The sequence below is a fragment of the Cynara cardunculus genome (assembly GCF_001531365.2).
Source record: "Cynara cardunculus var. scolymus isolate 2C chromosome LG 5, CcrdV1, whole genome shotgun sequence".
In the NCBI taxonomy this organism is placed as follows: Eukaryota; Viridiplantae; Streptophyta; class Magnoliopsida; order Asterales; family Asteraceae; genus Cynara; species Cynara cardunculus.
Genome location: NC_037532.1, coordinates 25,866,871 through 25,894,191, shown reverse-complemented (window position 1 = coordinate 25,894,191; position 27,321 = coordinate 25,866,871). Strand labels below are relative to the sequence as shown.

The 27,321-nt window shown below is 34.8% G+C and overlaps 1 protein-coding gene across 3 annotated transcripts; it reads right to left on the bottom strand.

Annotated features, from left to right (window-relative positions):
- Positions 1-1,634: 1,634 nt before the first annotated feature.
- LOC112511984 (KH domain-containing protein At1g09660/At1g09670) lies at positions 1,635-11,045 on the bottom strand. Of its 3 annotated transcripts, none has more exons than XM_025117749.1 (8): positions 10,836-11,045; positions 10,605-10,745; positions 8,606-8,691; positions 7,343-7,488; positions 4,186-4,320; positions 3,987-4,103; positions 2,477-2,620; positions 1,635-2,243 (listed from the first exon to the last, which is right to left on the bottom strand). In XM_025117749.1, the coding sequence occupies exons 2-8, from the start codon at positions 10,700-10,702 to the stop codon at positions 2,085-2,087; spliced, it is 885 nt and encodes a 294-aa protein (XP_024973517.1). In that variant the 5' UTR covers positions 10,703-10,745; positions 10,836-11,045; the 3' UTR covers positions 1,635-2,084. The 3 variants fall into 3 exon arrangements, with proteins under 3 accessions (XP_024973517.1, XP_024973519.1, XP_024973518.1); XM_025117751.1 differs by having other exon boundaries at positions 10,843-11,045; XM_025117750.1 differs by lacking the exon at positions 10,836-11,045 and having other exon boundaries at positions 10,605-10,807.
- Positions 11,046-27,321: the final 16,276 nt, after the last annotated feature.

Sequence of the window (27,321 nt, the reverse complement as noted above, 5' to 3'; positions counted from 1 at the left end):
TCTTCTCTTCCTCGTAAATTTAATAACTTCTTATATCTTAAGTCATTTCAGGCTTTTCAGATGATTCAAATCCCCAGGAAAATACAAAGGTCGATGATCGTGCTTCTTCAAGAAGGGAAAATGGATCTACAATAATCTTAGTATGCATTGCTCTTGCAGCAGTTGTCGGTTTGTCAGCTTTCCTATTCAAGTTATGGCAAAAGAAGAAACGTGAAGAGCAATATGCTCGTCTATTAAGGCTGTTTGAAGAAGATGACGAGCTTGAGCTTGAGCTTGGTCTTCGTGACTGACATGGTTTATTGCAATGGAGGTAAGGCTCTTTTCTGGCTGTTTCTTGAAATTCATAGGCCAAATTTACCCATGTTTCATTTTTTTCATTGGTGGTAATGGTGCTTTCTCATGTGTTGATTGAGATGAGTGATCTGATCTCCCAGCTGCGTTGTTTTCTGCCCTTATTCTTTCTTCGTTTTTTTTGGAGGGGGGTGGTTTGTAGCATTTTATATGTCGAGGATATATGGTCAACGCATTAATCATCAATTCAATTCTATCCGATGCAAGGTGAAAACTGAAAAGACTTGGGTACTATATACCATAAGATTTGAAAGAGTATAACCATTATCCCCTCTGACTTCACTTCATCATAAATATATACTTGCACCAATTGCACTCCATGAGGACTACATTGCCCTTGTTGTATTAACAATCATGATGTGGACTAAAATAATGGTGAGGCTATAGTACAACTTTGATGGTTGATTCGAATCATTCCATAACAAACTAATTCTTTTGATGGCTGGACACTGCAAAAGCGAAGTGCAAGTTAATATGGGAGTAATGGAGTGTTAAAGAAAGAGTTACGTCTATCATTATGGTATTAGTTGGTCGCTGGTGTTTCTAGTGTTGTGGTTGTGGAACGCCTCGCCGCTCATCCTGTTTGTTACAAAAAATACTGATTCAATCTGTGCAGCTTACACTTGGTCAGTTAATCTTACCAGAAGGGAGTTCCGTTTGATTCTGAGCAACTTCCTGAATGTGCATGTGCTTATGCAAGATAAGAATACGATAATCATAGATTTGATACGTTTAATATCGGCACCAACTAATTATTTGGAAACCTTTTGTTTTTAGCAGTTGATACTTTCTATTCAAATCTTCTTAAAAGTTGGAAGTATATCATTAACCACTGGCCTACGCCAAACAGGTGTAAATGGAAGGGGATTTCCAGTACCCAGAATAAGAAATGGAGCAACTATACACATGGCGAGGAGGCCTCATATCCTCTCATTGAGTTTTGTATTATTTGTATTCATATCATGACCAAGATACATTAGTGTTTTTATTCATTTTATTCCTTTTTTCGTTCTCTCATCTTGTCAATAGATATGGAAAGAATTTGTTTTGTATGAAGTGTTACAAAGTAAGTAGCTGTAAATGCTTATTGAATAGTTTGGTGTAATAGACCTACAGGTCATTAAAATTGATCAAGATACTCTATGGTTACTAGTTTGTACTTTGTACCAAATTCAGCAGTGTGTTTCATCTTTCTAAATTCTAGATATTGACTTGTGCAATAATTCGCAATCCGAGGTCTTACCGGAATCAGTCTCTCAGTCTTTTGGGACATACGTAAGATAAGAAAAAAGCAACTTAATGTTATTGAATTAACGGGTGCTGCAAAGATTCAAACTATTATACAAAGTTCTCCTTTTTCCCTTAGATTCATTGGTTATAATGAAAGAAAACTAGACTACTGTAATACAATTGTTGCTTATTTCAACCTGGATGAAAACTGAACTAAAAAACATCAAAAACCAATCACACACGAAAGAATAGAGAAACTAGACATAAATATCGAGTCTTTTTTTGAACCTAAGGTATGAAAGCAGTTTTTGTTCTTCAGCCAGACCGTTTGCCTGAATCTGTCACCATATGCCACAAAACCGAACCTTCTTCTCTTGGATTTCTGGTCATGTCTTCTGGCTGTAACAAGCATATAGTCATGGGTGAACACCGTGAATCAGATTGATGCTAGCAATCTCAGCATCTAAACAGAATTAAATCCCGTCTCTGGGGTTGCCAGCCTGTCATTTTCCTGTTTTGGCTCGTTTCATTCCATTGCTGTTAAAGGGAGACATACTCGGGCTCATACTAGGACTCATGCTAGGGCTTTCTTCCCTCAGCGTACCATTCAGCATGGCCAATTCTCTTAGTTGATGCTTCTTATAAGTATCCATGGATTCATCCTGGTGATAAAACAGAGTTAGAGACCAAAAAAGAAAGAAATCGAATTAAACCACATGCTCCATAAGGCTAAGCAGAGCGAAAAGGGTTTTCCATGAGATGGGAAATGAAAACTATTAGCCCCACACGAAGTAAGTCAGACTCAATAAAATTTGATCATGAAACGTATGCTTGCATATTCGTCCATAGCTCAAATCGGAACAAAAACAAAAATCTGCATGAAGGTATCTCGTACCACTGGCTTTAGTAGGTTCTCTAGTAGTGCCACTGCATGATCCAAGCGTGAGTCTATTATGCCTTCAGGAAATTCGGCTTCAAGCAACAGGTGAAGTGGGTCGTTAAGGTGTTCATAACCTGGTTTGTCTTTTAACTTCTCTTCCTGATTTCAAAGCAAAAGACAGGTGCTTTAAGAAGTGTAAGTATTAAAGATTTAAGCATATCATACTTTCGATTATGTAACCATGGATGCATAGAAGAGGCTCATTCAAGTAACAGATGTGGCTATTTTGAATGCTGAAAAAAAGAGAAGGCTGCATAAGTGAAAACAACTAGCAAGTTTTTGCAGAGTCTATATGTAGTGCACATTAAGTTTTTCCTGAACATCAAGTGTTTTTTGTACCAATAAGTTGTGAGATGTGCAAGAAACTACTAAATTTGACCCTAAATTGCAACAATAAAAATTAAAGATCACCCATGAAAAATACAATATTTTACCTTCTGGGAAGTGTTCAATTTTGTTAGCTCATGTCATCATACAAAAAAAGATGATATTTAAGGGTGTTTTAGATATTTGATCACAGTCAAATGCATCCGAAAGATATATTGTCAGTCAATTATCGCAATTTTCATGGAATGGAGGATGTAGTTTAATTCCTTTCATCTAAAGATAAATGTAACATGTGACTGGCACAAAGTTTAATGGAAGAGTAATTATCAGTCAAATATCTAAAATTCTTCTGAATAGTAACAAAAATAGTGTGAAGCTTACTATCATATTGCCAATGAGCAAGGTGGTTAACCTATTGCCAATAAAAGGGACATGGTGTAACTAGTTTGTGACATCTGAAGAGGAAATTGTTGAATTTATTTAAGAATGGAGGGAATATGATAGTTTCTTTTTGTTACATATTGTTACAAATTAGGGACGGAAACCTAAATCAGTGCAGCAAAAAGGACCAAATTCGGGGTTGTTTGGCAGTTGCTGAATGGTTTGGTGCAGAATGATTAAGAGGCTCTCATGATATAGTGCAAAATGAAATATAATTGTTTGGTAACTGTTTACAACAAAACTAGGGCACTGAATGGTTAAGGGAGGCCCAGGATACAAAATCATTTAGAGGGTTTTAGAACCATTAAGAGGCAGACTTTTTTTTCGCCAAACAAGATTCGCCTCTTAACGATTCAGAGGCTGCCTCTTAATGGAACTATTAAGAGGTAAACAAACAACCCCAAAGAATAAGTCTCATGCAAAACAGTAGGTGTCTGAATGTCACAAGAATAAACTGGCCCATATAATAATATATAATCACGGTCTTTGTATGCTAATTTAAAGTTTTCAGGAGAATTATACCCTCTGCTACTTTGATACAAGTCTACATGAAGATTAGAAGTTCATGAGATAAGAGAAACCAAAAGAAGATGCATCCTTTCATATGAAGTGGCAAAACAAATCCTCAAAATGGTTTGAATGTGAATGTTGCTATAACTACTAGAATCCCTTCACAATACTGGGGAAACAATCATACCTTAACAGAATCCTTCACTGAGCCTCGACCTCTGATATAGATTCTACACTCCGTCATGGCTTCTATCCTTTTCAGGGAATTTCCACGTGGACCCAAGATTCGGCCAACAAAGTTATACTGCCATGCTTCCAGGTTAGAACAAACTAAAAGGGAAGGAATAGAAAAACAGCAGAGGAGAAGAGCAAAACCCTTTACTTACATTTGGGAATTTCTCGACAGGAACATCAAGCCTTATAACTTTCTTTACAACTGTAGGGGTTGCCATTCCTGGCGATGCAGGCCAACCCATAGCAGAAGCTTGAAATGAGGCCATTCTTTGGAGAAGCCGATTATCCTGAAGCAGAACCATCGTCAGTCAATGCACAAGTGCAGATGCAACCATAAGTTATCAGTGAACGAGGCTTAAGTGGTGAAACCAATCAACCACTTTTTCCTTCTTAGAAACAGGGTGAACAAATCAAAATTTATTAGGCGGTTGGAATTAGGTTATTTTTATGGATCAGGGTTTTATAAGTTTATCTATCTGGATCTTCAGTAATACAATATGTTTTTAGAGCACTAAACATATGACTGGTATCAGAGACATTATGCCAGACAGACTACATCCAAAATATGCTTTTGGTTCGATATCAACAATAATTTTCTTTAACGACCCATGAAACCACATCCAATGGATGAAACTTTAGCCTCCACATATTGACGCTGATAATTCACTGGGCAATACACAATAGCAAGATTCAGACTAAAACATCAACATTATCCTAAGTTTCAACCAATTCAGCAATCATAGCTGCAATTTTAACAACAGTTAACACCATGGCATCCTTGAAGCCTTTGAAATCTTTGAGGTCCCATATGGCTTGTAGGATTGGATAGGATTGGATTTGGAGGGATTTGAAATTTAATTTCATTCCAATCCCATGTTTGGTTTGAAGAATTGTTTGGATTTGAAATCTCGAGGATCCAATGAAATCCCACAAACATGGGATTTAGAAATCCCATGGGGCTTGTTGGTATTTCGCGGGATTTCGTAGGATTTGTGTGAAATAATGTTGAAAACATTTGTTTTATAATAAAAAGGTAACTCAATTATTTTTATAATTATCTATAACTTACTTATTTATAAAAATGGAATCCTACAAACCAAAGATTCCAAATCTTTCCATGAGTGTTTCAAGGGAGATTGTAATTAGGGTTTCCATATGTTCACGAAACCTTTGCCCAATAATACAAAACAAGAAGCATGGATACAATAAACACTAATATGTTTTGTATACGATAAAAAAAAAGATTTCAGTTCTTTTTAATTAATAAACATGAATTTGGATAAATATAACATTAATAAAAGTTAGATGTAATATTTATTAAAGTCCTCCTTAATCTTTTGTAAATTTCTCTACCAAATCCTCATCATTCAAAATCCCTCCACTTTTCCTAAGATTATTATAGAATCACAACTGATTAACCTTAATGACAAAAAAAAAAGAGCAAGAACAAATCATTCTTCATCAGCGTTGATTGAGACTACTTTTCTTTTTGAGTTTTCGACATCGAGATGGTTTCTTTGGAGTCTCACTTCCTACACCAGTTTCAAAAGACTTTCTCTGACCGGTCAATGTCTTTGAGACCGTCGTGGGAAGGAGAGAATACATGGAAATCATCTTGATACCGGAAAGTCCAAAAGGAGAGTAGTTTTGATCAACGCCAATGAAGAATAACTTGATCTTGGTCTTCCTTTTGTTGCCATTAAGGTTAATCGATTGAAATTCCATAATAATCCCGGAACATGTTTTAGTGAATCCTAAAATAAGGGATTTCGAATAATGAGGATTTGGTGGAATTTCCAAAAGGTCAGGAGAAGGGGAACTGAAGTAGAAGAGTGGTTTATATGGAAGTGGAGACAAGTGTCAAAAATAAGGGAATACATTTTATTAGTATTACTAATTTTCTAAAATCATGTTTATTAATTTAAAAAAAAAAACTAAAATTATTCCATAAGCATCATCAAAATAAGCTATGCATAAGACCCAAAAAATGGCACATGAATATTACCTAGCAGCTAGCCCTAAAGTACCATTTCAGACGTCTTAATGATATTGATTGGAAGAAGCTAGTCTCCCATAACTGTACTTGCTCCTTTGGATCACCAAGGAATATATTACTCACACATTCTTTGGTCTACAAGATTTATTTATATTTGGTGATTGCAAGTTAATCTTCAGTTTCATCTCCATTTTGTCGAAGGATGGTTAGGACAGTTGATTAAGAGTTAAATTCTATTAGGGTGCAAAGTGGTATGATGATGGGACTAGACTGGACGGACGAGAAAAAGGTAGGCGGGTCAAAGATTTTTCCAAGGTTTTAGGGTTTAAATTTGACATGTATAGTTTAGTGATTTACCAGTCTTGACCCATCTCCCTTATTTTTGTTATAAAAATGCATTTGTGTCCCAATAATTCCTGTCTAGACCCAGTCTAATTATCGCGCCAAACGTGGGACAAGAAGTTTTTAATCTGTCTTGTCCTTGGCATACTAATTACTAAACACAAATTAAATATGTACGCCACACGCATGGTTCTAAATAACTCGTTATGGCGTTGAGGCTTGGCATCGCCGTCACGTTAACCCCTGTTGCTCTAGTCTAAGGTTTGGCTTGAGTTCTAACTCGTTATCACATGTTATGGCGCATTACAACGCGTTATTTTGTAACGCATGTTAAGACGTGGGTTTTTTTTTACTCTTTAATATATAACTTGGGGGATAAATGATAATTATGTACAAGCCTAAGATTTAAATGAACATAAAAAGAAAAACTAAAACCCTGAATAGGCAAATCCTTACTCTCATTCCCATACACAAAGAGTTGAACACGAATTCCTTGTAGATTAAAGAAAGTAGTGAGTAGAGACTCAAGAGCTTTAATCCCAATTTTGCACTCGTGATATCATTTTCTTATAAGCTCTATATACTTGACATCAATGGTTATCTTTCTATATTAGTTTTATTACTTTATATGAATTTAAATTGTTCTACGGTATTATTCAAAACACTAAGACACACACACACATAGACCTCATTTGTTTCAGGATTATAAATGCTGAATGATACAGCATACTTGATCTGAGTTACTGCTGAATGCCTCCTCCCTAAAACTATCTTTGCATAAATTTGGCAGATTGATAAATTATAGAATAACTCAAATTTGCATTAGTGAACCTTCCAAAATCAATTTCCCATAAGTAAGACAACAATCATAAGGATGACAAACGCAATGGTCAACTAGGCCAATAAATAACTAATATGCATGCAAACTTAAGGCACCAGATAGAACTTTAAGAAGAGTTAAAATGTAAAACCTCTTGTTGCATTGAAGGCCATGCCTCTACGTTCATTGGACCCCCATTAGGTTTGTGACCAAACGACTGATATGACCTGTCACGCAACATTCTTTCATGATCCACAAAATTTTGGTTGGACACAAGTCCAGACGTCTTCATGATCTCTGCATAAAGTAATATTCGAGGTTTATCAGTAAGGGATCCACTTAAGCTACTTGTGAGACTTGAATCTTGACTTCAAGCTTACTTAAGGTGGAGACGTGGAGTAATGCCATAGGGCTATGGTCGTATTGGCAGAAAACAGATTACAAACATATGATATACACAACTGGCGTTAGTGCCGGTATTCGGCCCAACCTCATCCATCAATCCTTTTTTTGCAAAATCATATACAGAGTTCACAAACAAAACACATGCCACTTTACCATATTGCTCAAGCAAGCCAGAATATGTAACAAAATTATGGAATGAAAAGAGAATTGGTGAAGTATATAAAAGAGTAAAAAATAATAGAGATGTTGGATAGTGTTCAACTTCTCCCATATCAATGTACTAATAGGTCTAAACCATATTCTGGAGTTTGCATTACTTATTATCATATCACTACAATCTTCATTGTTAAAATTTTATCTTTGAACAAGGCTTCACGTTCAAAATCTCACAGGATCCACTTGTATTATTGCATTGATAAAGACCAACGTTTTAATCTGAATTTGCTATTGCACTAAAAATTGCAAGCGAGGGCACGAAACAAGAAAGTGCAAGTATACAAGCCCAGTATAACTATATCTAACCAAAGACCATCAAAAATGCTTTGGTGCAAGGAGTTCGACAATACTTGCTTTGTCTGCAATAGAGATTACAAGGACTGGTTTAGCAACCAAAAAAATTATGATATATGGCCTGAAAAATAGGCCCCATCCAGTCCTAACAGTTCGTATTTTCTCTTCATTTTTTATTTTCTTTAAGAACATATATAGTGATATATTTAATAAAATGTCTCCACAAGTGTTTTCATTAATTCGATATGACCGTTCCTAACCAGTACAAAATGAGTCCAAACACGATCTTGATATTTGAACCAAAACCGGTCCTCTGATGAAAAAAATATATATGGACTGGACTGGGCCCAGATTCGGTCCTTGGAAGCGCCGGTCCTTATGTAAACGGGCTTGGACTGGTCTTGGTGTGGTTATGGTCCTCAGTCTAATGATGTGCATCTATAGACTGTGTAATACAAATGTCGTAAGCATATGAAAAGATTGAAACGGTTAAAAGAACCTTGATTTAGGAGCCTGCTGCATATTGGCATGACTTGCATAAATGGTGCTAACTTTTGCCTCTCTGCAAGCAATTCTGCCAAATATCTGTTTATCCCAACTCCCAATCGTACAATTACAAATCAGAATGGAGAACTTAGAATGAAACATATAAAGGTTATTGACTTATACAATTTTCCATACTTCATTTTATGGGGCCATCTTTATTTCTCCACACACCAAGTAAACGGAACCCAAAATCACATTTTATTTCTTCTCATACCCACAAAATGAAAATGTTTGATGGCCATAATGAATTAGAACTAAACAACTTTAAAGAAAGGTAACCTGGAATACATAGGAAAGAAAACATTAGCCCTTCTAACTCCAATAATTTTATGAATTAACTATAAAATGGAAAAGATACATTTATTAAAAAAATGACAGACTATGTGAGACTCAAGCATGAGACCCTCTAATTTAAGTACAATGTCTGAAATGTAGTTGTTATTATAAAGCAAGTGACAATTATATATACCAACTCGTTATGAAAATTGTCTTCTTTATGATCATAGTTATTAAGATCTTACTAATCATATAACTGTTCTTGCTTAGGAATTCTTTGATGGTTCATCTTTACATGATTAATGTGGAGTTTTAAACTACGATCAAGTTTAAAGACAAAGCAACTAAATGATCAATAGCCAAAATTATACAAGAGGTACCCGGCTTAGGAATTCTTTAATGGTTCATCTTTACATGATTAATATGGAGTTTTAAACTACGATCAAGTTTAAAGACAAAGCAACTAAATGATCAATAGACAAAATTATACAACAAGAGGTACCCGGTTTACTGGTAGAGCGAGCCTCCCAGGAGGTCAAGAGTTCAAACCTCACTAAAGGTGAGGAGTGTGCGTGAGTATTTCCCATATATAAAATTTATATACTTTAAAAAAAGCAAGCAGAGCAAATGAAAGCCCGAAAGATAATGCAAAGGTCGAAGCTCGTAAATATGCATGTTTGGATAAAATGGAAGTTGAAAGGGGAATATGATGCAGTTGTTATGAAGAGAAGGAAAAACAAGAAATCACTGGCTGTAAGAGTATGATGAAGATCTAACTAGTTTATTACCTTTTTAGCAACAAAAAAGACTGATCTTATCATATTAAAGCATCGACAAAATAGGCACAAATGAATCGTATTGTTTCTAAACCTTAGCATTAGCTTTAGATTGGATTTAAACGTATATGCATCTTTTGGCAATCAAAAGATTGCTACTTGTTATGCAGTATCATTTTTCTCAAGTTCATATTAGTTCTTGCGATTCAAGAAATAAGAATCAAAAAGTTCTCTGTTCATGGTTGACAAAAACAAAAGAAAATCTTAATTACTGCACACTTACACTATGCAAACTCACAAAATGGAAGGATGTAATATTCAAATTGATGTTGACAAATGTCATATTCAATTCACCAATAATGGCATTGTTTGACTTTAAGGCATCAAGTACAAACACCATCCTTATCATGCAGAAATGCGAAACAAACCAAACAAGCACCTTATTGGTTGTGTCCTAACCCAAACTTGTGAAACTGATGTATTCTTAATTTATCATGAGATGTTGCTGAGCAATCAAGAAAGATCTTCATGATCTGCCGATTCGGTTCTTAACTTCAAAGATTCTGAAAAGAACCAAAGCTCAATAAAAATGGCAAACAGCCCATTTCTCCAAACAACAGATCCATACTTCTAACTGCTTGTAACAAAACTCAAAGGAACACCAAAAATGGTGAAAAATCCTCTACCCATATGTGAATTAACAGTTTACACAACCATAAAGTAATATATCATTACAAAACAAGCCAAATAAGGGAACACTAGATCCCCAAATGGTATAATATTGAATACTAATACGAAGAACCACAATAATCCCACAAAACAACAAAAACCCAAGATCCAAAAGTTATCAAGATATACAATTACATAGAGAGAATTGACAAAAGTTGAGAAATTTCTAACCTTTCACGATCTGAGGGAGAGGAAGACCTCGGAAGTGAACCATGAACACCAGTAGGAGAATACTGGAAGTAACTTCCTGCTGGTATTCTATTCTCCATCAATGATTAAGCTTGCTTACTATGAAGCTTTTGGCAGTCAACCCTGTTATACATATACAAAGAAGAAAACCCCAGAAATATGAGAGGTGTACACACATGTATAAACACATAGAATACACAAAGATAGACTTACTGGCAACCTTGATTTGAGTTGAAAGTTTTAGAGAGAGAAAGGGCTTGTGAAAAAGGGAAATGGGAATGGAATGGTAAAGGAAGGAAGATTTCTTCAACTCTTTCCCCCTAATTGGACCCCTCTTGAGAGGGAGAGGAAGAAAATGACAAGAGGGGTTGGAGGGTAAGGGAAAACTCACTGTACAGAATTGAAAGAGGTCCCTATGGCGATTCTTTGGTTTGTTGTTGCTGTATATACGTATATTTGTACTGTGTGTTTTTGGTGATTAGTGAGTGAACAGTGACGGTGAGGGAGAGATCATCGCATAGGATACGAATCATTAGATTTGGTGTGGTTTTGATTTGTTTAATCAGATTCATTGGGTTACATGCACCTGTGAATCCCTGTTTTTTTCTTTTTTATCAAATTATTAATTATTATTTCTAAGTATTTTAATAGTAAAAATTATATAAATATTCTTTCAAGAGTTTTTTGAAAGGGAATTCATTAAAATGAACAATTAATACTTCATATATTAATAAAATAGTTATTTTTTCCAACTTTTACCAAGCTAACCACAAGGATCGCTCTCGGGGGCATGTTTGACCATGGGGCGATCCAGCCATATTTGACCAAAGAAGTACAGAAAAAATAATTTAAAGTTGATTTGTGGGATCTACATGTATCTGATTTGGGGGACAACATATGGTTTTTTCTTGAATAGGGGAATCGCCCCCACCTAACCCCGGATCTTCTCCCGGGGGCGATCCGACCATCCTTTGTTGAACACTGTTTTGTCTTTTACCATCACAACCCTTCATCCTTGAACACAAATACGAAACCACGTCAAAGTGATGATGTTTTGGTATGTGTTCAAAGTGGCAGTTCATTCCAAGAAATAAATGGTGTCTTAGAGTATATGTGATAAGTGATATTTTATTTATTTGAGCATCGAATTATCCTTAGATTTACGAGTTTCTAGACTAAATATTACCCCTTTAAATGTGGTTTGTGAGTCTAAATTATTTTTTTTTTTTCAAAAAGAAAGAAAAGAGGAAATAACACTTATCCTAGTCCTCACTTTGGGTCAAATACAAAAAGCAAGCCCACCAGCAGGAAGAGGCCCAAGCAATTGCCCAACAGCAGCCCAAGGCCGCTGCCCAACACCAGCAGCGATTAGTCGTAGAGTGTTCAAGACTGATCATGCTTTTATAACGAACAGAATATTGACGAGTGTCGATGTTCTAACCAATTTGGCTTCTTTTGAGAAAACGGTTTGAATGAGTCGATGATATATAATCCAAATGATTAGTTGATTGATGTTCATTGCTAGTCTCTTTCTTATTATTGTTAAATTTTCTAAATTATTTTGCATATTTAGGCTCTTTATCAATTTTCCAACCCCCCCTTTATATAAATATTATTTTTAATGAATTTGCATGTGGTTACGTCTTGAACTTACGGTTAATATGAGTCCCTGAGGAGACGACCCTACTTATCGCTATCACAAGTTGTATTTTAGAGATAATATGCTTATTTTTATAAATTCTATAATTTGCCGGACTCGACACCTATCAAATTTTTGGCGTCGCTGCCCGAGACTCGGCAAATTTAATTGTTTATGCCAATATCGTTTCGTGCAGGTTCACCATTGCTAATTGATCCGGAAATCGAGAAAACCGCAGAAAAGCTAGAAAGTAAGCTAAGCTTCGGAAGAGGCAAGGCCCGTCCACTTCTTCACCGGTTTCCAATATTTTGAAAGATATTGAGCTATTGTCCGATTCAGAAGGCCAAACGGAGGAAGAAGAAGAAGAAGAGAAACCTCATTCTGAGCGAGAAGAACCGGTCATCGAGACTGAAAAAGAGGAAATGGTGAATCCCGAACGCACTTTGAGGGAATGGGCAGCACCCAACGTCGTCGAGCAACCTCTGTGCATCACATATTCGGCAGAAAAGGTAAGTGCTGAACTTTAGACGGGTTTAATACACTTACCACCTCGTTTTAATGGTTTAGCTAACGAAGACCCGTACAAGCATATGACCGAGTTCCACATGGTATGCTTGGGTATGAAGCCACAAGGCACGACGGTGGAGAATCTCAAGCTGAAGGCATTTCCTTCTCCCTAGTTGATGCAGCTAGGGAGTGGCTTTTCTACTTACCGTCGCGATCCATCACCACTTGGGCGCAGATGGCTAGAGCATTCCTCGACAAGTACTTTCCCGCATCCAAAGTCGTCGGGCTTAGAAGAGAGATATGTGGGATCAAGCAGAAGGACATGGAGTCATTATACGAGTATTGGGAGCGCTTCAAGCACCTTTGTGTAAGTTGTCCTCAACATGGTATTTCTGATGAATTACTAATTCAGTATTTTTATGAAGGTTTACTACCGATGGAGAGGAAGATGATGGATGCCGCGAGCGGAGGAGCTATAGTGAATAAGACGCCAACTCAAGCGAGGACTTTGATAGACACCATGGTAGAAAACTCCAAGCAATTTGGAGTATGAAGTGACGTTGACCGAGGTGCTAGTGAGGTACATGTTAAATCTTTAGAAACTAAAATAACTGATATGACTAACCTTGTGAAACAACTTGACATGGGTAATGTGCCTCAAGTCAAGGCACATGGATTTTTGTCATCAGTCGCACACCCCACCGATGCATGTCCAACTTTACATGGAAAAAAAAGAGCAAGTGAACGCCATTGGGGGTGGCAACTTTCAGAACTCAAACAACTGGGCTCCCGACCCTTTCTCGAGCACATACAACCCCGGTTGGAGGCAACATCCCAATCTGAGTTATCCATGAGACAAGGACAAGGTCAAAAATTTCAGCAAAGAGGTTCATTCCAGCAGGCTCGGCAGTTTCAACCTCAACAATTCCAAGCACCGCTAGGATTTCAGCAACAACATCAACCGAAGGCACCATTTCAGCCAGGTGCCCAACATCAACATCAAGTGTCACCGTAAGCTCCTAGTAGCTCAGCTATGTCATTAGAGAATGTAGTTAAGTCTATGGTTGCTAACATGATGAAATTTCAACTGGAAACTCAGGCGAGTATCCAGGACCTTCAGGCCACCATTGGCCAATTAGCAAACAAAGGTAAATTGTCATCTCAAACGGAAACAAATCCGAAGGCAAATATGAGTGTCGTCACTTTGAGAAACAGAAAGGAGCTTCAAGAGGTTGGAAAGAAGAAGAAAGAAAATGTTCACGAGGAAGAGAAGAGTTAGAGGTCAAGACATCCACTTCGAGTGCAAAGGATGTCAAAGAAGATGAGGCAAAGAAGAAGACACCCAAAGAGATAGTTCAAGCACCGCCATTCCCGAGCCAGTTCGAGAAGACAAAGCGGGAGAGCGAAGAGAAGGAGATCTTTGACACATTTCAGAAAGTCCAGATAAACATCCTTTTATTAGATGCAATTAAGCAAGTGCCTAGATATGCTAAGTTTTTTAAAGAGCTTTGTACAAATAAAAGAAAACTAAAGGGTAATGAAAAGATAAGCATGGGTCAAAATGTGTCCGTTGTTTTGCAAAAGCGGTTACCACCAAAGTATAAAGACCAGGACATGTTTACCATACCATGTAAGGTAGGCAATGTCTCGGTAAATCAAGCCATGTTGGACTTAGGGGCATCAATTAATGTTATGACATATGCCATTTACTCATCTTTGGATGTAGGGCCCCTAAAGCCAACCAGTGTGGTAATCCAACTAGCGGATAGGTCTATTGTCTACCTTAAAGGGGTATTAGAGGATGTGCTTATTCAAGTGAATGAGTTGGTATTTATGGCAGATTTTTATATTATAGATATGGAGGAGAAAATGCCTCAAAGGCCGGTATGCTTTTGCTAGGTAGACCATTTTTTAAAACCTCTAAGACTAAGATAGACGTCCATAGTGGTAGTTTGACCATGGAATTCGATGGCAAGATGATTAAATTTAATATATATGATGTCATGCAATATTCGAGTGATGTTTCATCTTTATGCTTTGTTGTATTATCGAGTCCTTATCTGACACTATGTTTGATCTATCTAATGAGGATGTGTTAAAAGTGATTATAGACATGGATTTAACGAATGGAAGTTTGAAGAAGCTTGCCCAAGARTACAAGCTTGATGATGATTTTACAGAATTGGTGTCTTGGATGGAGAAAAGGCGAGCACCAAAGCCAAGGTATGAAGTTTCTAAAATAGATTTTCCTATATCTCACACTAGACTTTTGCCTTCTATTGAACAGGCACCCGAGCTAGAGTTGAAAACGCTACCGTATCATCTGAAGTACGTCTATTTGGGAGATAAAGAAACCCTTTCGATGATCATATCCGCCACACTATCACTGAAGGAGGAAAGAGAGCTTGTGGATGTTTTGAAGGAGCACAAGGGGGCAATTGGATGGACCATTGCCAACATCAAAGGCCTTAGTTCCTCGCTTTGCCAGCACAAGATTCTATTAGAGGAGAAGTAAAAGCCATTCTGAGAAGCGCAAAGAAGGTTGAACCCACTGATGATGGAAGTTGTCAAGAAGGAGATACTCAAGCTTTTGGACGCCAATATGATCTACCCGATCTCTGACAGCAAGTGGGTAAGCCCGGTCCAGGTAGTCTCTAAGAAAACTGGCATTACTGTGGTAGAGAATGTCGAAGATGAGTTAGTGCCCACCCGTGTTCAAAACGGGTGGAGGGTATGTATTGATTATCGTAAGCTTAATTCATCAACTAGAAAATACCACTTTCCCCTTCCATTCATAGACCAAATGTTAGAAAGGTTAGTCGGTCGTACTCACTATTGTTTTTCAGATGGTTATTCAGGTTTTCATCAGATACCGATGGCGAGAGAGGACCAAGAGAAGACCACATTGACCTGCCCCTTCGGTAAATTCGCTTACCGGAGGATGCCTTCCGGTCTTTGCAATGCACCTGCGATATTCCAACGATGTATGGTGAGTATATTTTCAGAATATGTGGAGAACATTATTGAGGTTTTTATGGACGATTTCACAGTTTATGTGATTCGTTTAATTCATGCTTGGATAATTTGACCAAAATTTTAAAGAGGTGCATTGAAACTAATTTGGTTTTGAATTATGAAAAATGTCCCTTCATGATCGACTAAGGTATAGTACTTGGTCATGTTATCTCGAAAAGGGGTATAGAGGTTGACAAGACAAAGATCGATGTCATAAATTTCTTGTATTACCCCTCGAGTGTTAGAAAGGTCTGATCTTTTCTTGGTCTTGCAGGTTTCTACCGGCGTTTCGTTAAAGGCTTCTCGAAGATTAATCGACCCCTTTGTGAGCTTCTACAAAAAGAGGTAGACTTTGTCTTCAATGAGGTATGTAAGAGTTCATCTGATTTGTTGAAAGATATGATAACTTCTACCCCTATCATCCGACCTCCAAATTGGCAATTGCCATTTGAGATTATATGTGATGCTAGCAATCACGCCGTCGGAGTGGTATTGGGACAGAAAGACGGTAAGAGCTATTATGTTATCTATTATGCATCACGATCACTTGATAGTGCACAATGCAACTACTCGACCACCGGGAAAGAGTTACTAGCAGTTGTTTTTGCTTTAGAAAAGTTTAGATCTTATCTGATTGGCACTAAAGTGGTTGTCTTTTCAAATCATGCCGCATTAAAGTAACTGCTCAAGAAGAAAGACGCAAAGCCACGATTGATAAGGTGGATTCTCTTACTCCAAGAGTTTGATTTGGAGATTGGAGATAAAAGCGGAGCTGAAAATTTTGTTGCCGACCACCTTAGCCGGCTAGTATTGGATGGAGAGCCAAACCCACTCACTGATGAGTTTCTAGATGAGCACATTTTCTCCGTTTCGGGCGAAACCCCATGGTATGCAGACATCATTAATTATTTGGTTTCAAAGAGCTTCCTAGGTGAGTTATCTAGACCTGGTAGAGAAAAGATTATGAGAGAGGCTCGTCTCTACATGTGGGACAAGCCATACCTTTGGAAACATTGTCCGGACCAAGTTATCCGACGATGTGTGGCCCAAGAGGAGTTTCAGTCTTGTTTTACAGTTTTGTCACTCCCATGCTTGTGGGGGCCACTTCGGCCATAAGCGGACATACCGGAAGGTACTTGAGTGTGGGTTGTATTGGTCGACCCTTTATGCGATATTGTTATCGTTTTTGTAAGAGTTGCATGAGATGCCAAATGACGGTAAACAATGGTACTATGAGAATTGAGTATTCTCATATGATGAATTGTGATTGAGTTTTAATTGTCCCACATTGATGAAGATTTGAAAGATTTGAATAAAGTGAAGTGTATAAGAAAAGTGGATTGGATGTCTTTGTGTCAAATCTTGGAGTTTGCCTCATAAGGTTGTCTTATTTTGGATGACCGTCTTTGAAATCTATACCATGGGTGGAATCAAAAACCAATTAAATGGTAAAAATTATAGTGCAAATATAAAAGTGAAACCAAAAATGATGAATTAGCAACATGAGATTTGAGTGTTCCTCAAATCTGAAATAAGGTTGACTTTCATTATCTCACATTGATAGACAGATGATAGTTGGGAAGAGGATGATAGATGTATAAATGTGAGATAGAGCTTTGAAATCTATAGACATGGTTGAAATTAAAACCAACTAATTGGTAAAAGATTTGTGCAAAACGAATGCAAATGATACATTTTTTTCTTAACAAAATTTGTGATTATTGCAGTACTTATAATAACAAATGTAGCCTAAGTATCTATTATATGGTATTGGACAGGGTGTTATAAATATAAACACGATCCCGAGTTTTCAGACACATCGCACTTCCGCTAGAGTTGAGGATTTTACATTTTTTCTTAAATCGAGTTTTGATCATCGAGCAAACCAAGAGGTGTTGATGTGAAATAATGAGAATTGAGTACTGAGGTGTTGGGAGTTGTTTTTAAGTTTATGATATCTCATATTAGTGAGAGATTGAAAGATTGGAATAAAGAGGTATGTATAAGTAAGAAGAATGAGTTTCATTATGTCAACTCATGAGACTTGATAATAAAGTTATCTTACTTGGATAACTCGATTTTTATATCATTTTTTTTTATATCAATTGACTTTAAAAAATAATATGACTGTAGTATATATTTTATATTATAAAGTTGAATTAAAACTTTAAAATAATATAACAAACAATTTATTGATTGTTTTAGTTTGTTATAATTAAAATTGAATCTATGATAACCTTTTTAGATTAACTAAACTTGATTATATGATTATAAGTAAAATAAAATAAAATAAATATATGTAAAGAAGTTACATGTTAACGTATTGCCACAAATTCTTGAGAATATGATATATTCGAAGACGGATGTAAGTATATGGAAGAAGGAAAAAATGAATTTGAAATCAATTATCAACCAATAACAATATCAGTATAATATATTAAAGGAAGAATCAAACAAATAACACAAAATATATAACCATGGTTGAAATCAAAACCAACAAAATAATACAAAATAAGGAAGTGAATATCCATGGTTGTGCAATTTTTAGGTTGTTCTTTTTTTGGCCAACCATCTTTTATAAAAAATTATATATCAAAAACTAATATAAAAAATAACATAAAGTTCAGATAAATCAAAACCATAAAATTGGTCGAAGTTATAATTGTAAAAACAATAGTTATCTATACTACCTTATTAAGCAAATTCACTAAAAATCTTAAAGTCTTAAAATTATAAATACCCAAACTATCATTTACTTTACCTTTACTTTCCAACCCTTTCCCTTTACCCCCAAAACGTTGCTTCCCTTTACCCTTCCCCTTTACCCAGACCCGTTTCTGACATTTTTTAGGCCCTGGGCGAACATAAAAACAGGGCCCCCACTGCAAGAAACAAGACTTTTAGCAATGACTTTTGTTGTCGCTAAAAGTCCATTTATCATTAGAAAGAGTATATAACAACATGTCATCGCTATAACTTATGAAACATGTCATCGCTAAAAGGCGCATCGTCAAAACTCACTTTTCTTGTAGTGACCTTCGGTAATAAATGTTTTTCATTAGTATAAAATTAAGTACAAGAAATGTTAATAATTTACTGAGTAAAAAAATCTTATTTATATATATTATAGATATATAAGAGAGTACTTAAATTTACGTACTTCTTATTATGTAATTTTAAACCAAGAGTAGAGAAACTATGGTTGATAATTTTTTATAAAAAGTAAGAAAATTTTACTTTATAACAAGAAATATGTGTTATTTTGATACAAAAAGAGATTTTGTGTTAATGAAATAATCATGAGTTCAATGAGAGATCAATAATAAAGAAGATTATCAAGGTTTTCTAGACAAGTAAACAAATGAAGATTAATAAGAATATGAAAGAAAAGATGATCCATTGAGATCTAGTAAAAATAAATAATGAATTAAACATATAATATGCAAGTTCAACAAATGATTATTTGAACATTTAAATATAATCTTATAGTGTGGTGGAATCCCAATGAAAGATACATAAGTCAAATAATTGATGAAAATATTTAAATTCTATTTTTTTTTCTTTTTTTGCTCAACTAAAATAAGATGTTAATATTAAAAGTTTATGGAACATAACATATATAAGAGACATTACTAAATACATCTAATAGAAAAAATTTATTGATTAATCACAAAACCATGAAACAYGTCATAAAYCATAAGATCAATAGATTAATTGTAAAAAAAAGTAAAATATTTTATGTAGAAGCAAAAATAGATAACAATAGTCAACAAAAACAATTAGAACAACATAAYCAAATACCWATAGTCAATAAAAATAGAAATTGATAAAAATATCTAACAAAAATATATAGCAATAGCAAGCACATGATCTTAACGTTGAATTGTTGAAGCACGAAAATAGTCAAACATATAGAGATAGCTAGGGTTGTAAACGAACCGAACGAACACGAACATAGGCTTGTTCATGTTCGTTTGTTTAACTTAACCGAACAAACGAACGAACACGAACAGTAAACGAACGAAAATCTTTGTGTTCGTGTTCGTTCGTTTAGAAATCAGGTGTGTTCGTGTTCGTGTTCGTTTATGTTCGTTCGTTAACATGCTAAACGAACGTAAACGAACGGACATAAACGAACAGGCTAAACGAACATAAATAAATATTATTTGAATTCAAAGTAAATAAATAAAAGATTATATATTAAATTTAATACATAAATGAACAGTAAATGAACGAACATTCACGAACATAAATGAACGAACATTCACGAACATAAATGAACGAACGAGACTCTTGTTCATGTTTGTTCGTTTAACTAAACGAACAAAAAAAATTGTTTATGTTCGTTCATTTATTAAATAAACGAACATAAACGAACTTCCCGCCGAACTGTTCACTGAACGTTCGGTTCGTTGACAGCCCTAGAGATAGCAATAGCCAATATCATTGGATCTTGTTGGAGATAAAAAAATTATAGGGATAATAAACAATAGCATATAATGAATGATCAATTAATTTTTTTTATTTTTCTTCTCCAATGTAATTAGTTGATATATTTTTGGGCCCTTATTATCTACTAAATTATTTTTGTCTCTTATTATATGCTACAATTTTTTGGTTTCTTTAATTTATTAAATTATTTTAGACTACTATATACTTTAAGGGGAAAATTTGGGCCCCTTATATTTTTGGGCCCTGGGCGTACGCCCGTGCCGCCCTCCCCCAGGGACGGCCCTGATAGATAGAAGCTCCATCCTACTCTGGATAGACAAAGTGAGAAAATTTTGATGTATTCTATGTTTACCCCTCCTCCAATGGCGAGGTGTGTGAGTGATAAATTTTTTTGTCATGATTTAAGGTATCGCTGATGTGCCAAAAAAATCAACTGAGTTCTGTGATGTATGTGAAAACGTGGGAGATCAACTTACCCATTCCCATATTCTTAGAAAACAACAAACCTCAAAAAAGTCTTATGATATCCATCATTATCTGTGTTCTTGTTCATAATTCCAATTTCTTTTATATTATTGATTTGGATTTCATAAATTTTGTTATAGAAGTTTGAAATGAAGTATGTATTTGTAGAACCAATTATCAAAGGAGTTGTATCTGTGGGGATGATATAGTAATTGTATCGTAGGTAATAGTTGTTGAAATAGTCTCTCTTCCCTTAATTTTGATCATTTTTCTTTTTAATTTCTTTTAGGGTGATGAATCTTACCCAGTTAACTGGATAAATTGTTGCATACAATATTATATTGATGGATTACAATCTTACTTGGTAAAGTAAGTGAGACTAATAACTCTTACCGGTTAAGTTTTTACGTGAACGACTATGAAGTTAATGTTTGCCTCCTTTTTATTGCATTAATGTAGGAGAGCAAAATAAATATTAGCTCTTGCACACTCTTATTTCATGTAAAGTATTTGTTTTTGTTACATACATCTTGAAAGTATTTGAGATATAAAAATTAAATAAATCTTGAAGAAATTTTTGCATCCCGCCGCATTGCGCGGGTAGACAACTAGTATATCTATAATCTATATTCTTGTATCTTTATTTTTATCTATAAAAGCATAACCATGGATGATAATCAGATGACAACTTCTAAGCAATATAAATCATTTTTATCTCATATTATTGTTTGCATCCCACATTGGATTAAAGAAGAAAGAGACACGTAAGAGGTGGATACAAAAAATAAAAGAGCCAACGTTTTTTCTCAATATTGTTTGCATAATTGCATCCTGCATAGCATGATGGAGTGAAAGTGGCAAGAGGGAGATTACTACAAAAAATGACTAAAAATGGAACAAACATATTTTTCTCGGATGTCGACCTTTTGTTTAAGATCAAATGTAGTATATGTTTATGGTTTAACATATGACATATCTATCCCAAATCTTAGGGTTTTTTTTGTTTAGATCAAGTATATTATATGTTTTTAGTTTGATATAATATATGGGTTTTCAACTTGCTTGGTATTTTATTTTGTATATAAGAATGCTCATTATACTACTTGGTGATGTAGTTATTTATATGTCATCTTAGTGTTACTACTATCATGGTTTGATACACCCCTCTAATTACAATTTAAATGTTACATAATGTTACGATAAAGTGTAGCATTTGTTTTTATAAGTTTAATATATGATATGTGGGTCATCGACCCCATTTGATATTAATTTTATTTTTTTATGAGAAAAAAATTTATTATCTTAGCTTGGTGATGTGGTTTTTCATTCATCGCCTTGAACTTCCACTACTGTTGCTACACTCTAATTTTCACTTGAAATATTATAGAACGTTTCTTTTTCATAACTTAAAATGAGATTTCAATTAAATTTGTTACAAAATGAACATCATGATTTTGTCACCTTATATGAGATTTATGTTAGAATTGTGACTTCTAATTAAACAAACTACTAACATTAGTCAAACATTTGTAGAGTACTTTGTAACATCATTCTCGAGCATAGTTAGATAACTTAAATTAACATATGGTTCTAAGATTGTTGCCAACTTCTCTTAAATTTTTTTATGTTAATGAGTAGTTGGCACACACATTTGCCTAATTTGTTTTAGAAGCGGACTTCAAATTTTAGTCTATAACATTTCTTTTGAAGATGATATTATCATTACCGCGCAACGCGCGATGGGAATAGTTAGAAATAAAAGAGAAACCACTAGCAAACCCTAAATCAAAATAATAAACCCAAATTACGCAACAAACTAAAGAACCCTAAATAGCAATAAAAATTAATAGTTAACAAATAACTATATAGCAATAGTTATATATCTAACTGAAAATGAACTCTAAAAAGAAAGGTGGAAACAAAACATAAATAGTGATTGATTCAGTCAATAACATTATAGCAAACAAAATACGAGAAATAAGATGACTTTTAGTAGGTTGAAACTTGGGAGTTGGGGGTCTTACCTTTTAATCGTTGGGGGACCTATCAATAATTTTAGGTAAAAATATATTCAAACCGAACGCATGCTTTAAATTTGTATCCACTCCAACAAATAATTTGAGGTGTAGTGATATATTTCTCTTGGATGAAAAGGACTAATATGGCCCTGATGCAAGGAGCACATGTCCCATCTAATAGTGGCCTCAAACGACCATTAGACCTAAAGATCAAACTTAAACGAGATGTAAACTGTAGGATTATAAGGGCCTGTTTGTTTTAAAAAAAAACACCTCTTAATACCCTCTGAAGTTTGAATCGGTCAGATCTTTGGGTATTCAGAGTGTTTTTTTTTTAAATAAGAGCTTAAAAGCTCTGATTATGGTCTGAAATTTTAAGAGTTTGACAAAACCCTTAACACCTCTTATTTGAAAACGTCGCCTTCTCTGATTTCGACTCTGGATCATCTCTCAGCTCTCGGCGTCTCTACTCTGAATCATCTCTTAGTTGTCAATCTCTCAGCTCTCGATCTCTCAGCTCTCGATCTCTCAAGCTCTCGATTCCAATGTATCCATCTCCTTCTACGTCTGCTATGCAACTCTTGATCTCTTCTTTGTTTTGCTTCTTTGATTTGATCTACTTCTTTGATTTCCTTGTGTAATACCCAACAACCTTTCTAAAATCTCTAATCAAAACAAAACCCTAAACTGAAATCAAAGCTTGGGTATAACAATTTTTTTTTATCAAGATTATTGTTTCTTGTTGGGGATGAGCGACTGTGAAAGTCCTACAATAATAAATGCTAATACAAAAGTGGGCATCAGTAACAAAAAAGAAACGAAGGAAGCAGAAAAGGGGGGTTCCATAAAATGCACATATCACTATTCCCAATTTAAGGATGCAGGACATGGATCAATATATATCTTGGAAAAATGATAAATTGAACTTGGTTACTTTAGGCTTCATAGAAAAAGAAACTTGATGATCTCTATGATACACGCCCAGGTCATAGGATTCATATTTGAAAGTTGAAGATAGCCTACCACTTACGAATTAGTGACGACCTTAATACCAAACCTTGTCATTTGTACATAGAAAGCAACACAATACTTAAATATTATATCAATTTTGGGTTTTGGCACATGTTGAAGTCATTCCCAAGCTGCAAGGGCACATATAAAGTTACCTTAAAAACATCAAGAATATATACGTCTGGTCTCCAACCGAAGTAGTCACAGCCCACACAATGGCATGGGCCAACGATTTTCTGATATGACATATGGGAAGCAAAGTAGATGTGGTATGTGTAGCATTGCCATGACATGATATGATTTATTTGGGCCTCTTTAATTACTCATATGTATTCTATTTGAGAAAAGCCCTTTATATGTAAGATAATGGTCGATTAAAGATGATCTATTATATATGAAATGATGATCAGTTCAAGATGGCTTCACTGAGGCCTTCAGAACCAAGTAAGAAGAATAACCTAGATGAATCGAAACAAAAATCTGGGAGCCATGAACACAAAATTTAAGCTCACTTAAAAGTGTCTATATTCACCATTATTAAATATGTGAAACAATGATATGTCAAAGATGGTAACAAATGCTAGAGAATGGATTACCTGATGGTAGTGTTTGGATTGTGGGAGAGATATGTCTGCCACAGTCTTTAATGTTTGTAATACTTTGTCTCTTTAAGTGGTTGGAGTTTCTGAAATTTTTGAAAAGAACAAGCAGTCAAGCATCATTAATGACAACCAAGAGAAATAAATTCGATATTCAATGCTTATTTAAATTAGATGCTAACATTATTAAGAGATACATGGTTGACGATCCCTTCAAACGTTGGTATATTAACATCATGGATTTCAAGGACGACGAGACGATTGGGACTCATGGATTGGTTTTTGGAATTTGAACAAGTTATTTCGTTATGTGTTTTGTATTTGAACATGTTATTTGCTTATGTGTTTGATATTTGACTACCTGGTTACGTTTTTTGGAAGTTGAATAAGTTGTTATTTGGTAATGTATATGATATTGAAGTTTACTTCTATTTATAATTTTATTTATGCTTTTAACAAGTTTATCATTGATAATAATAATAAAAACTATACTTCACATCGCCATATTCTTGTATATGTTATACTTGCGACAAAGGCGTTTGGAAAGGAAAAAAGATAATACGTCTGCAATGACTGGACGTTAATTTACGGATGAGCTACTTGAAGGTAGTGATCAACAATGTATTTAGTTGTTGTGAATGTCCAGTGAAGTTTTCATTCGACTATGTGATCACTTAGTATTGGCTCGGCCCGGGACCGATTAGGACCAGTTTGGGAGCGTCGTTTAAGGACCGGTTATGGTCTTCATCCAAAAGCAAGGCCAACGCAGGATCAACCTGATTTTTTCAAAAAAATGTATTTTTATATGTATTTCTAGCTTTCTAAGTGTATTTGATTGAAAATCAAATTACAAATTTACAATAAAACATAATTTTTAGGTGTATTTGATTGAAATCCAATTATAAAACTATAATAAAAGGTAATTTTTAAGTGTGTTTGATTGATAACCAATTATGAAACTACAATAAAACATATATTTTTAAGTGTATTTTTTTATTGATCTAATTAGATATTTTAAAATGTATTAGAATAACATTAAAGTATTTTTTAAGAGTTTATCAAAAAGAAATTATAAAAAATATAAAAAAAACGTTTTTTTAATATAAGACCGGTTTGGCCCTGCCTGAGACCGGTTTACCATAACCGGTTACAAGTACCTTGAACCGGGCCTTAATATTTTCGACGGGACCAAGACTGGTCCAGATTGTTACTGTTTTGGACCAGGACCGATTTAGGGCCGACCCGGCCTGCGGCCGGTTTTTGACCACCTCTACTTTAAAGCAAAAGTTGGTTAACATTGACCACCTCTACTTTAAAGCAAAAGTTGGTTAACGGATAGTAAGCATATATTGGTTGAAGAAAAAATGACTATCTTCCTGATGATTATAGGTCACAATCAACGTTATAGAATGTTGAAAAACAAGTTACAGCACTCAACACAAACAATTCATAATTTCTTTCATGAAGTGTTGTATAAAATGATGGAGTTTGCAAAAGAGATCATAGTTCCTACATCATTCAATCATAATCCAGACATCCCTATGAATAATAGGAGGTTACGATGAATATTTAAGGTAAATAATAATTCAATAATAGTTGTATAATTTTATTACTAAATTTATTTTGACTACTAGCTTTAATATAGGGAGCAATTGGTGCCCTTGATGGAACTCTAATACATACTATCGCACTTATTCAAAAACAACATTTATATAGAGGACGAGGAAATGGTGAATGCTATCAAAATATCTTGACAATTTGTGACTTCAACATGGTTTTTACATTTGTTGTTGCCGGATGAGAAAGAATTGCACATGATTCTAGAGTTCTGTCCGAAGCTTTAACAAATGGTGTTATTGGATTTTCATTTCCTCCTTCAGGTATACTAATGTGTTAAAGGTAATACATTTACTATATTCATATTAATAACTATTCTTTATTTATTGTTTTTTAGATTAATATTATTTATCCGATGCTGCGTATACAAATACTCGAGGATTTATAGTGCCGTATTGTAATGTTAGATATTGGCTCAGAGATTTCTGTTCTCAACGAGCAATGAACAAGTATGAAAAGTTCAATCATTCTTATGCAAAAGCTTAGAAATATTATTGAACGTTCTTATGGTGCCCCGAAAGCACGTTTTTCGATATTAGAAGGAATGACACTATTTACACTTGAGGTTCAAAGGGACGTTGTTATTGCATGCTTTGGGGTTCACAACTTCATACGAAGAGAAGTTTTAAGTGATGAGTTGTTTTTTGAGTATGATCAAACCAACGAGCAAGGGGACGATGGCGAAGATGAGGCCGAAGAGGTTCAACCGCATGGGAGTGCCACTGACCAAACATATATGACTAGTTTAAGAGAAGAAATTGCGACATAATTAATGCAAAATGAATATTGATTCTAGTTGTTATGAGACTTTCTTCGTGTTTCCTATTATGTGTTGAATCAATTGACGTATTTCAGTTGAATATTTGAATGATAGTTTACAAATAATTTGAATGACTAGATATTTCAATTGAATTTGATTAAAATGATTTGATTCATATTTCAGACTTTCGGATGTTTGTCAGTTTACAAAAACAAACAGTCTGACTGATTCAGATTTCAGAAGTAAAAACAAACATGCTTGATTGATTTAGATTTCAGACATCAGCATTATTTCTTATCTATACTATATTATAAAGCATTTGACTAAAACTCTTAAAAACTCTTAAAACTCTTAAACCCGTTCATCCCTAAACAATTTCATCTCTATCCGATTTCATCTATACTATATTATAAAACATTTGACTAAAACTCTTAAAAACTCTTAAACTCTTAAAACTCTTAAACCCGTTCATCCCTAAACAATTTCATCTTTATCCGATTTCATCCCATAACTGAATTCGTGTAACTAACTGTAGATAAACACAATCAAATACAGGATAAACATCTCATTTTAAATATAAAAAATCTAAAATATAATTAGGATAATCATTGAGTTC

Bases quoted from the DNA above. Each gene is read 5' to 3' on its own strand.
- LOC112511984 (XM_025117749.1), bottom strand. From the start codon at position 10,702: ATGGAGAATAGAATACCAGCAGGAAGTTACTTCCAGTATTCTCCTACT. The intron at 8,692-10,604 runs GTTAGAAATTTC...TGGGATAAACAG, and splicing joins TCTCCCTCAGATCGTGAAAG to ATATTTGGCAGAATTGCTTG. The intron at 2,244-2,476 runs GTACGAGATACC...TTTTATCACCAG, and splicing joins AGAACCTACTAAAGCCAGTG to GATGAATCCATGGATACTTA.